Here is a 10,437-nt window from a genome sequence, read left to right as displayed (position 1 = left end):
TATTTTGTGTTTATTATGAAGAACATTGCTGGCTTTAAGATCACATGCCCCTCATTGACTTGTAATGTTTATTTCTGTTTCTGTGTAATGATAATAACAATAAAGTGTGTCTTCAAAGGCTGTGGGACAATATGGAGTCTTAAATGTTGGTACAATCAGATTTAATGTATATGGACATATAAGTAAAATAAACAAATATTTAAGAATCAAGAGTCTTTATTGTCTGTATATGAGGCAATGACATTTTAATAAAACACTGAAGTGAAACTACAGAAAAGTAAAAAACTGTACACTAAGTAAAAAAAATAAATAAGTAAAAGCATAAAAACTATATACATTCTATACATGGATATACAATATTTACAAGCAAAACAGTTGTAATTTATTTTGCTGGTGGTCTTTTCTCTTTTAACCACTCTTCATGTGTTTTTCCGTTCGAGGCACGCGAGCAGAATGTTTCATTCCCGTGACGGCTGTGCCCGAACTCCTTTGTTTTCGGGTGGCCACACTGGCTACAGGTGTTGTAGCCGACTCCTCTGACATATTTCCTTTTTTGGACTCCACTCTCCTCCTCAAGAGCCCGCCGGCGCCTGTTCCTCTCTGTGTACTGGGACACAGGAGCAGCAGGGGACAGAATAAGTGGAGCTGGGCCCGCACTAGAAGTTGAGGCACCAGACGCTGTCAGTACCAGTGACACAGTTTTGACTGGATTAACGATGAAAGTGCCAAACTGTGGTGACATGGGCTGCGCGGTGTCTGGTGCCATGGAGGAGGGTAAAATAGGGTGTGCCCTAGTGGCAGCAGCTGGCCGTCGGCCTGGCCGCAGAACAGGAGCCTGTCCTTCCAGATTTGGAGGGAGGACAAACTCATGTCTTGGGCCAGATGTGGAGGGAAGGAGCCCCAGCTTCTCCTTTGGTGGTGGAAGCTGGTGGGGTGCCAGAGGAATCGGGTTGGTTGGAGCCATTCCCTGAGAAAGGACACTCTTCTCCTGGCTCTTCTGTCGCCGTTGAAACCTGAGAGAAGACCATTTTTTCTTAGATATGTATTCATTAGAGAACCATTCAGTCAATTTGAGGTGAATAATGTGCCTGACCTACCATTGAATGAGTGTCCTCTGATTTAGCTCAAAGAGCTGGATCATCGTCTCAGCCAGGACCCCGGGACTGCTAAGCACCAAGTCCCGGATGTGGTGGTAGTCGCTCAGGATCTTGGACCATCTGGGGGTGGAAACTCCAGCCTTCTTGGTGGTAGTCTTGTGCAAAGTGCACAGCCTTATGCACATTGCCTCCACCAAGCGGCTGGTGCTGGGCCACTGTGCTGGCCCCCCAGGATGTCCTATCAAGCAGCGCTTCACACTCTCCACACCCGGCGTGACTCCAGACCGCTTAGGAGCCTTAAAACGACCACTTGTCAGTCGCGGCTGATGACGAGGCTGGTAGTTGACCCGCTCTTTGTCGCCTTCAGGGAGAGCTGTCCACAGCTGGATGACCTGGGTCACCTGCAGCTCAGTGAGGTAAGAGGCCTCACGGAGACCCACCAGGTAAGCAGCGAGATCCTGGACCTTGTCCCACCCAGCGAGCCCATCTGGACCGATGACTACTCCCTAATAAATAAACTGATTAATAGTAATATATCTGAAATAAAATGTAATTGGATTGAAATAGCCCTTAATGTGTCTTACCTGAGCCTCGTTGGACGGATTGCCTTCACTCTTCAGAGCAGGAAGTGTCAGGAAGCTCTGAAGGGGCGGCGGCAGGATGTTGTCCTCCATCACGTGACGTGGACGGCAGATTAGCAGGTGATGCAGGGGCCTGGGGTGGAGAGGCCTGAGGACTCGTCATCAACGATGAGGGCCTGTTCACCAGATCACGACAGGGGTCATCCTCATGGAGCACAGGAACTGTGATGTCGTTCAAGGTCTCCTCTTCAAACCCCTCATCCTGTACATCCTCATCATTGACTTCCTGCACCAGCCTGTCCTCCTCCTCTGGGTTCTGGAGCACAGGAGTCAGTGTATTGCCGGTCTGGCTGTACAGATACTCCATTCCCAGCAATTCACCTGCAAAAACAAAACAGAAAAAAGAAAGTAATTCATATTTAATCTAATCTACTATCTATCTAATAATTTTGTCCTCATCTCGGCTGACATCTCCTGGACAGACAACATCACAGCGGTCATCATGAAGGCTCAGCAGCAGCTACACTTTCCCTTCCCACTGCATCAAGATACCTTGTGCACCTTCACATTCACTGATTAAGGAGTTGCTTTTAATCTCATTGTACATATATATTGAGATAGTCTATTCTATTCTAATACATTAAAGGTTTAACTGATTAATAAATAGTGACATTAAATATCAAATTAATCATGGTGTTCTTTTTCATGTTGAAAGGGGCACAATGTCTTGCCTGTGTATGCTCCAGGCGTGCGGTAGCGCTCATCCCAGCGTCTCTGCAGCACCCTTTGGCTGAGCTGGTCCACTGCCTCTCTCAGAGCACTGCCATAGGAGCGGAAAGCAGGCGCTCCTTTCACGGCGTCCTCCATCCGGTCATCATTCCAGCGCATCAGCCCTTCCAGAAGATACGCTTGGAAATGCGCATCACTGGCACTGGTTCCTGAAGGGTAAATGCACAGAGAAGCATTTGTCACATTAGATATTCAGAACATATGACATGCATATGCTATGAAGTATCTGTAATGTGTAATAGAATTACAACCAGATAATGAGAAAAAAATAAAAATAGGTAGTAACCCGTATGTATGCAATACCTGGAATGAATCTGTTTAAGTGGAGGTGGAAGGACTCCAGGGAGGTAGAGCCACGGGCACACCTGTAGCAGCACAGCTCCACACCGCCTTTCTTCAGGGTGCCCGTCTTTATGTAAAGCGGGAAGTCCTCTGGGTCTTGGATACAGCCCACGTGTTTCCTCTGCTCCTGCCATATCTGCTGGATCCGTTCGTGGTCCAGCAGAGGAACACCCAGAGTGTCCTTCCCGCTTGTACTGTCAAACAGACTGATCAGTGACCCAATCAGTCTGGTGGTCTCCTCTACCCCTCTGGTCCTCCTCCTGCAGTGCAGCGCCAACTCCCTCCGGGTAATGCGAGTGGTCAGCGTCTCCTCCGAGATGTGGCCAATCCTCTTCGCTGCCAGCTCACTCTCCTTGGCACGGCGAAGAGCAGCAACATCTTCCGGATCCCACTCGAAAATGCACGTGGACAGGCGTGCCATGAAAATGCTGTAGAGGAGGTGAGCCTCAGTTGTGACGCCTGCAGCAAACCGCCGCATGAAATGCCAGATATCAAGGCGCACCTGAAGCTCATCCCACTCTGCAAACATGGCCTTCACCCGACAAAGGCCATGCTGACTGCAGCAGTCTCTGTCCACGTACATTATTTTTGGTGGCTCCTCTCCTGCCGCCCTGTACCGCTTCATTAGGCCAGCTGCCATCACGTCAAGTGCTTGTCCCTCACCGGCTGTCATGACCGAGACAAGAACTTGACCGTGCTCGTTGCCCACATTAGTGCACCAGGCAGCTGTACCTGCAGCAGCACCAGCAAGTTTCTTGGTAACCTATTCAGAAAAGATAAAATTAGAAAAGATTAGAAAAAAAAAAGTTAAAATCAGTATTCATTATGTATACACTCAAAATTCTGCATATAAACAGGGCTGTGATACCTTTTTTGTGGAGTCCATCTTGAGGACAGAGCCAAAGATGCTGGTTATTTTGGCCTTCACCTCATGTAGTCGCCCAAGAACATCCCTGGCATACACAGCCAACAGCCACTTGGGCTTGGGAAGGGCTGGTAAGAGGGGAGGCTCAGCGAATGCAGGGGTGTGCACAACAGAGGACCTTGTGAATGGTTCACAAGCTGTCAGGTACTGCAGGACACGCTGCATCCACGCTTCGCTGTGTTGTTCCTGCAGTTTTCTGTACAGTTGAGTCACACTGTTGCCCATTGTCCTCTCCCTCATCATCCTCAGCACCCGGATGTCACATGAGTATCGAAGGAAAATAAAGAGTGTAATGACTAAAGAACAACACAAATGTAAGCACCTCATAATGGTTGACATTCATTATGAATTACCTGTATGTAAGCAAAGCTGGAAATTGGCTGCGGTGGCCCATATCCAGCTGGCCTAAGATGTCCTCAGACCAAGCGGGATACTTTTTAGAGCAGCGTTTGCACTCCAGATACTCAGTGGCAAGATCATACCACCCATCAATGTCCAAAACCTTGCGCACTGTTTGGTACAGCCCTGCTGCTGTTAGTCTGTGCTTGCCACAGGCTGGACGGACACAGACGAGAGGAAACAGCCACATCTTCTGGGGCATCCATAAGAAGACTGGCCGACAGAAGAACTGGTCAGGTGAGGCGGGAGGCTGGGTGTGTATGAGAGGGGCCTGAGGAGGATGCCACCAAAGCTTCAGCGGGGTCACTAGCTCTGGCTTGCCGGTTCGTGGGTTGGCCTTGAATAACGTGCGCCGAATCCACTCCTGCTGGAAAGATGGAAGCTGACCCTTCCAGTGACTTGGGAGCTCAGCTGGTGGCTGATGAATGACAAGACCTGGTATCGCTGCTGGTGGAGGATCGGCACAGGCCTCAAGGTGCACAGTGGCTGCAAGAGCTAATGAAGGAGAAGTGAGGCAAACAGGCAGCAAAACAATATTCTTTGCCTCCTCCGACGGCGCCATGAGAAGTCTGGTTGAACTGGCTGACTGGCGGCGAAAAACTGGATATGCATACATTCTGTGAATGAAAATAAGGAAAAGTGTGTAAATTAAACTGTAACAGAGGCTGTTACATCCCATGGGTACTTGCAAGAGGCACAGTGACAGAGCTGAGGGAAAGTGTTTTTCTTCCCATCCATGCCACGCCCCCACCCAACACCCTCGCACCTGCTGTAACACAGAGGTGTGAAAAACAGCAGGCGGTGCAGCCAGAGCTTCTTTTCCACACTTAGGCTGAGGACCTGGTGGTTATTTATCTTTCTTTCAATCAGAAGTAAAATCAGCGAATCAGATCCGTGGATTAACGCCACATTAACATCACGCAACCCCCCCACAGGACCATGGAAAATGCCATTAGGCTAACTTTCAGTACATACAGTATATCTGTCCATATGGGCTTTAAGGCACGCAGCATAAGATCATTAAGGCCTAAGATAATTGCTGTGAAATTTATTAACTGTACTCTGTAACTGTAACCGGCACTTATTCGTGTCATATGGTAGCATGACAGCAACGTTTTACTCCTACCCACATGTTACCTGTAACTAGCTACATTTTTCTAAACACAACTGTCAATATTTGGACATCTCTCCTGGCACTACTCCATCTATCCATCTATCCAACTACCCATCCATCCATCAATCCATCCATTCATTCATTCATTCATCCGTTTTTTCGGCTTTCATAAAACAGCGCTTCGCTCATAATTCACACATAATCATCGCATACTTTTAACTTTTTATATTTTGCATTTTATGCTAAGTTTAGCAACACCCTTTGCTATTTATTTACGGTAGAAAAGCATACAATTCGATAACGGAATGAAACAGGACGACTTACCTTAGCGATAGATGGAGAGACGAGAACTGCCTGACCGCAATGCTTCAAAATATGACGGAGGAGAGGGAGGAACGCTGATTGGTCAAAAGTAAGCCAGCAGAGGGAAGAACCGTGATTGGTCAAATGTAAGCCCAAAGTAAGCCCACAGGAGGAGACGTGATTGGTCAAAAGTAAGCCACAGGGAGACGTGATTGGCTAATGTGGGCTTACTTTGGGCTTACTTTGGCGAAATAGACGGAACACAGCAAACGGGATCGATGCCCGCATTCTCCAGGAATCCTTCCTTAGCTTCACATTTCAGTGGAGGAAATCATCAACAGCTGAAGTTGGTTTAGGGTTTTGCGATATCTGCATCGTGAGCCCTACAACCATAGGGGATGGTGTTCGAATCGAAGAGCTCGTTGAGCATGTTGTGATCCATTCACGCCTTCTCCAGGAAGCTTTGACATGATCAGTGGAGGTTATTGTCATCGTTTGGTCTTGTGTTGCCTTTGTAAAATTTCAATCTCACATGAGCGCGTCACAAGGTACAGAGGCCTTGTGGGCAGAGCATATGAATTCCTCCTTTCACAAAAGGAGAATCATTATGATCAAAATATGTTTTCATGTAGGGATCTTTGAGGTTCTTTGATTTACAAATAGGGCAAAACAAATGCAGTTGGATTTAGGGCAATTCAAATTTAGGGTTTCAGTCTCTTCAGTATATACTCAATTATGGAAGGCAAATTAGGTCAAACTATAAAGGGCTTGCTTTCCATGCAAAATGTGGCGGGATTCATGTCCTCATTCTTCAGAAATCTTTTAGGTGCTCTTCTGGTGAGAGGTCTAAATGGTGGTCTTATAAAGGCAGACCAACTAATATGCAAATTCAAATTAATTTAAAAACTGAAAGCATGAAACACTACGGAATTCCTGTGTCTCACTAATCGGATGCAAGACTCTTCTTGATACATTCAACCAGTCTTAAAAACACACTGAGTAAAACCATCAAGCCACAATCGTGAGATCTATTCCTTTTGATGGATCGAGGAATAGATCTTTTGGTCAGAAATGGTCGTTGATTTGGAAGCACTAAGAAAAGACTGACATAGCTCCTGAACACATCATCTGATTTGCAAATAAGTGCCCATCAGGCCCGGAGTTGACCCACTTGCATGGAAATGGCTTAGCGTCAATTAACTTCAAAAAGCATAAATCAATGCAAATGACCCTAGGACGAGCACGGGGGGGGGGGGGGGGGGGGGGCGCTAGGGTTCCATGATATCTGCAGTCTCTACTCAACAATGAAAGGGGAATTAGCGCAAGTGGTAGAGTGCCTGCTTAACATGCGAGACATAGCGGGATGCCCGCATTCTCCAGGAAGCTTTAACTTGCTTGTGCTCTGTGGAAAAAGTCATTTACAGCTGATTGCGGCTAATATACAAGTCAAAGGTGGGTGTAAACTGAAAGCAAAAGTAATCTTTCAGAGCATGATTACCCTGAAGTCAGAAAACTAATTGTTCATGACACTTTCAATCCCCCTAATGAACCTAATGTAAGCTAAAATAAAAATATTGCCACATAAGCATTGTTTGAAAAATGCATTTGCACAAAGTGGAATCAGAAACAAGTGTTGACAACACTGCTTTAGATGGAAAGCCGACGAGAATGGGATTTGAACCCATGCATGCAAAGCACAATAGATTAGCAGTCCATCGCCTTAACCACTCAGCCAAAAATGGGGCAAAAGGGACTGCCCGAAAGGGGGGAAAAGGAAAAAAAGAGGAAGGAGGGGGGGGGAAGAGAGAAAAAGAAAAGGAGAAAAAAAGGAAGAAAACGTACACTATATCCACTTTTCTCTATTCTCTTATCTTCTCAACATTGTTTACACACACCTCTGCACTTATTGCAAGGTTTATCATCCATTTAATTTTCATGTTTCTTGTGGGATTCGAACCTGTATTGTGGCAACACCCCAACATACCACAGTGCTTTGGACGTTACTAAAGCCTACTGTAGGGGGCAGCACACAAAATGTGTATAACTGTAAATGTAAATAAGTCTCCCATCATTTTTCCCCTCTTTTTTTGGTACACTCAATTATTTGAGAGACTAGTGTTATAATTGGCTTTGTTCTTAGACATTATAAATTCATATTCTGTATTTTCCTAAATGTTCCTAGCTGGTACTTTTCCACTCTGCTCATACTGCACAATCGATGACCTTAAAAGGGTCCAAGACTTTAGAAGGACATAAACAACTGGGTCAGACAAAACATCTCTAGTAGAGTAGATAGGTCTGGTACATTAGATCCACGCCTAAAACAGCACTCACACATACACACACATTGTTTCTCACATCCAAAGAACACAACAAGGACAGCAGCTGGCCTGAGCATGTCACCCAAAACTGGCCAATTATACTCTGACGAGTGTGAAAACAACTTCTGTGAGATAAAGCTGAATATAAATATGACATGTTTCCGGATAACGGGGCTCGGCCTGACGGATTTCCTGCGGGAGCTCTGGCACTCCGAGTCCAGCGCTGCAATATACTTTACTATGTGACCACTGATAAATACTTTTTTAATAAACGATTTCTCCAGCTTGTTCTTGGGCTTCCAATGAAAAAATCGGGCTAACACTAGCTATCTATCTGTATCACTATTTGTGCAACACAAGTGAATGAAACAAATTCCAAATTGAGCAAAGAAAGTATTTTTTAAAAATCTTTGGTTGAGACAAAGAGTGTTGGGTTTTATTAATAAATGTAAAATAATTCTCCAAGTAATTCTGGCTTCACTTTTGACAATTGCATTAAATGGATGTCACTCACACTCACTGTCGTCCTGTTTTGCAAATGGAAATTAAATAAAAATGTGAAGGCTGTTCTTGGTTCAAGTAAAATTATCAAACTTTATTAACATTGTAACAATAATCACACAGTAACAGACGAGCAATCATCTGCAAACAGACAGACAGGCAGACACTTAATGTAAACTTAACGCCGCAGTTAAAACGTCGCATGAAATGGAAGCTGTCCAAGCGCACTGCAGACCTCCATGGGTGGAAGAATTTGACCACTGAAGACACACCTGTGAAAAACAAAGTCAGCCGCTGCCCAATTGCCAGTACCCCTCCTCCCACAAGTGGAGTGGTAACAGTGTGTGTGTGTGTGGCACACAGTTTTTCAAACGTATATTTGATAAAGAATTTTATCATTTTTACCCACCTGACTGGCTGCAGCAGTCCCGGTCAACATAGATGACCTCAGGTTCAGCTTGGCCCGCATTCTTGTATCGAGTGACGATGCCATGGCACAACTCTTCCAACCCTGCACCTTCACCCGTCGTCAAAACAGAGTTCAGAACCTGGCCAAACTCGTTGCCGATGTTTGTCATCCATGCAGCACTGTCCCCAATAGCGCCAGCCAGCTTCTTGGTGATCTGTAAAACAAACACTACTTTCAAACTGTTTGTTGTAATTATACACATGTGCGTGTGTCAAACCGACATTCACGCACTGGCACCTGTTATCATATTCCTCTTTTTTTTGGGGGGGGGGGGGGGGCAATAAATATAGCTTTCCCAGTGATAACTACTAATACAACCGATTCTCCGCAACAACCAAAAGATTCATCGCACACAAGGCCTTGAAATTGATTTTGGTCAAGACAGACACATTTGATGACAATGTGGGGGAGGAGGTTTCAGAATATGAAGATCAAATTCAGAGTCTGACAGTGACTTTTAGAAGAGGATGACATTAATCATCAGCTATCTCCTAAATGAGAATGAACCACAGCTAGACAGCAGCAGGCCCCAGGACCAAGTGGTCAGCAGCCAAGCTGAGATTGAGATCTTACTTATGTTTTGTAAATGTTCAAAGTTGTAAAAAAGTTGTAAATGAATAATACATGATAGTTATACCAAAAAACCTTGTTGTTTATATTGCTTGAAATTGGGATGAAGTAAACATCTGTAGAGTATTTTAACATAAAATTGTTTGATTGTGTTGAATTAAAAACCCCAAAAATGCAGCGGGTCCACCAGACCAACAAACATTGCTTGAGTAACAAAAATATGACCAGAAAACAAGGGTTAATACATCTGGACACATCTGTCTGCTCTGCTCAAACACATAACCAGGCTCCGTTACCAGAGTGGAGAAAACGCCACAGATAGCCGATTAATTACTATTGCACTGACGGACAAAAATGCAAAAAAAGATAGTTCAAATTTTAAGGCTTTCCCCGAGGAATCGGCAGAGTTTATAAGGCAAATAAACAAAAAAATCAGTTACTATTTGTCTTCTGATTCTGTCATATCACTAACATCCCCACCGTCGCCACACAATGCTGGTATGAACAGCGACGCTATTACAGGCAGAACTTCCATTGGCAAAATGGCTACGTTACAAGGAAGTTGAAATACAACTTGGATAAAGTGCCGAGAGGACGGAAGATTAAATTGCATATTGTTTGTCCCACGGTTTAACATTCGGCTTATACATGGCGTTACTTTTATGAGTATTAATCAAGTTTACAAACCTTGTTCCCATGCTTGTCACAAGTGTATGCGAAGAAAAATATGGCCGACACTCAAAAGCGTTAACCGCGCCCCCTCCGACGTCACGTCACGTGTCCCTTTTGCCCCATTTTTGGCTGTGTTCGGACCTTGTTCGGACCTTGTTCGGACCTTGTTCGGACCTCATTAGGAACTCTTTGATGTCGTTAGGAAAGTGTTCGGACCTTGTTCGGACCTGACAGAATGTGTTCGGAAGTGTTAGGACCTCTGAGGCAGTCCAAAAACCGGCGGGTACAGCCACCTCGTCCCCTCATCTGTTGTTTTGATGCTAAAAATTCGCGTCCTCAACAACAGCTGCTAAA

General features: G+C 45.1%; 1 protein-coding gene across 1 annotated transcript; it reads right to left on the bottom strand.

Annotated features, from left to right (window-relative positions):
* Window positions 1-382: 382 nt before the first annotated feature.
* LOC140306750 (uncharacterized) lies at window positions 383-2,218 on the bottom strand. The gene is made up of 4 exons (XM_072385342.1): window positions 2,148-2,218; window positions 1,721-2,059; window positions 1,098-1,584; window positions 383-1,013 (listed from the first exon to the last, which is right to left on the bottom strand). The coding sequence occupies exons 2-4, from the start codon at window positions 2,043-2,045 to the stop codon at window positions 383-385; spliced, it is 1,443 nt and encodes a 480-aa protein (XP_072241443.1). The 5' UTR covers window positions 2,046-2,059; window positions 2,148-2,218.
* Window positions 2,219-10,437: the final 8,219 nt, after the last annotated feature.

The sequence above is a fragment of the Leuresthes tenuis genome, unplaced genomic scaffold, assembly GCF_036924035.1.
Source record: "Leuresthes tenuis unplaced genomic scaffold, fLeuTen1.0.hap1 SCAF_5, whole genome shotgun sequence".
Taxonomy (NCBI): Eukaryota; Metazoa; Chordata; class Actinopteri; order Atheriniformes; family Atherinopsidae; genus Leuresthes; species Leuresthes tenuis.
The sequence above is the reverse complement of the archived record's forward strand: the minus strand, read 5'-3'. Positions and strand labels throughout refer to the sequence as shown.

Coding starts and splice junctions, on each gene's coding strand:
- LOC140306750 (XM_072385342.1), bottom strand. CDS start 2,045: ATGGAGTATCTGTACAGCCAGACCGGCAATACACTGACTCCTGTGCTC. Junction 1,585..1,720: donor AGAGCTTCCTGACACTTCCT/GCTCTGAAGAGT, acceptor TCATCGGTCCAG/ATGGGCTCGCTGGGTGGGAC. Junction 1,014..1,097: donor CAGAGGACACTCATTCAATG/GTAGGTCAGGCA, acceptor GTCTTCTCTCAG/GTTTCAACGGCGACAGAAGA.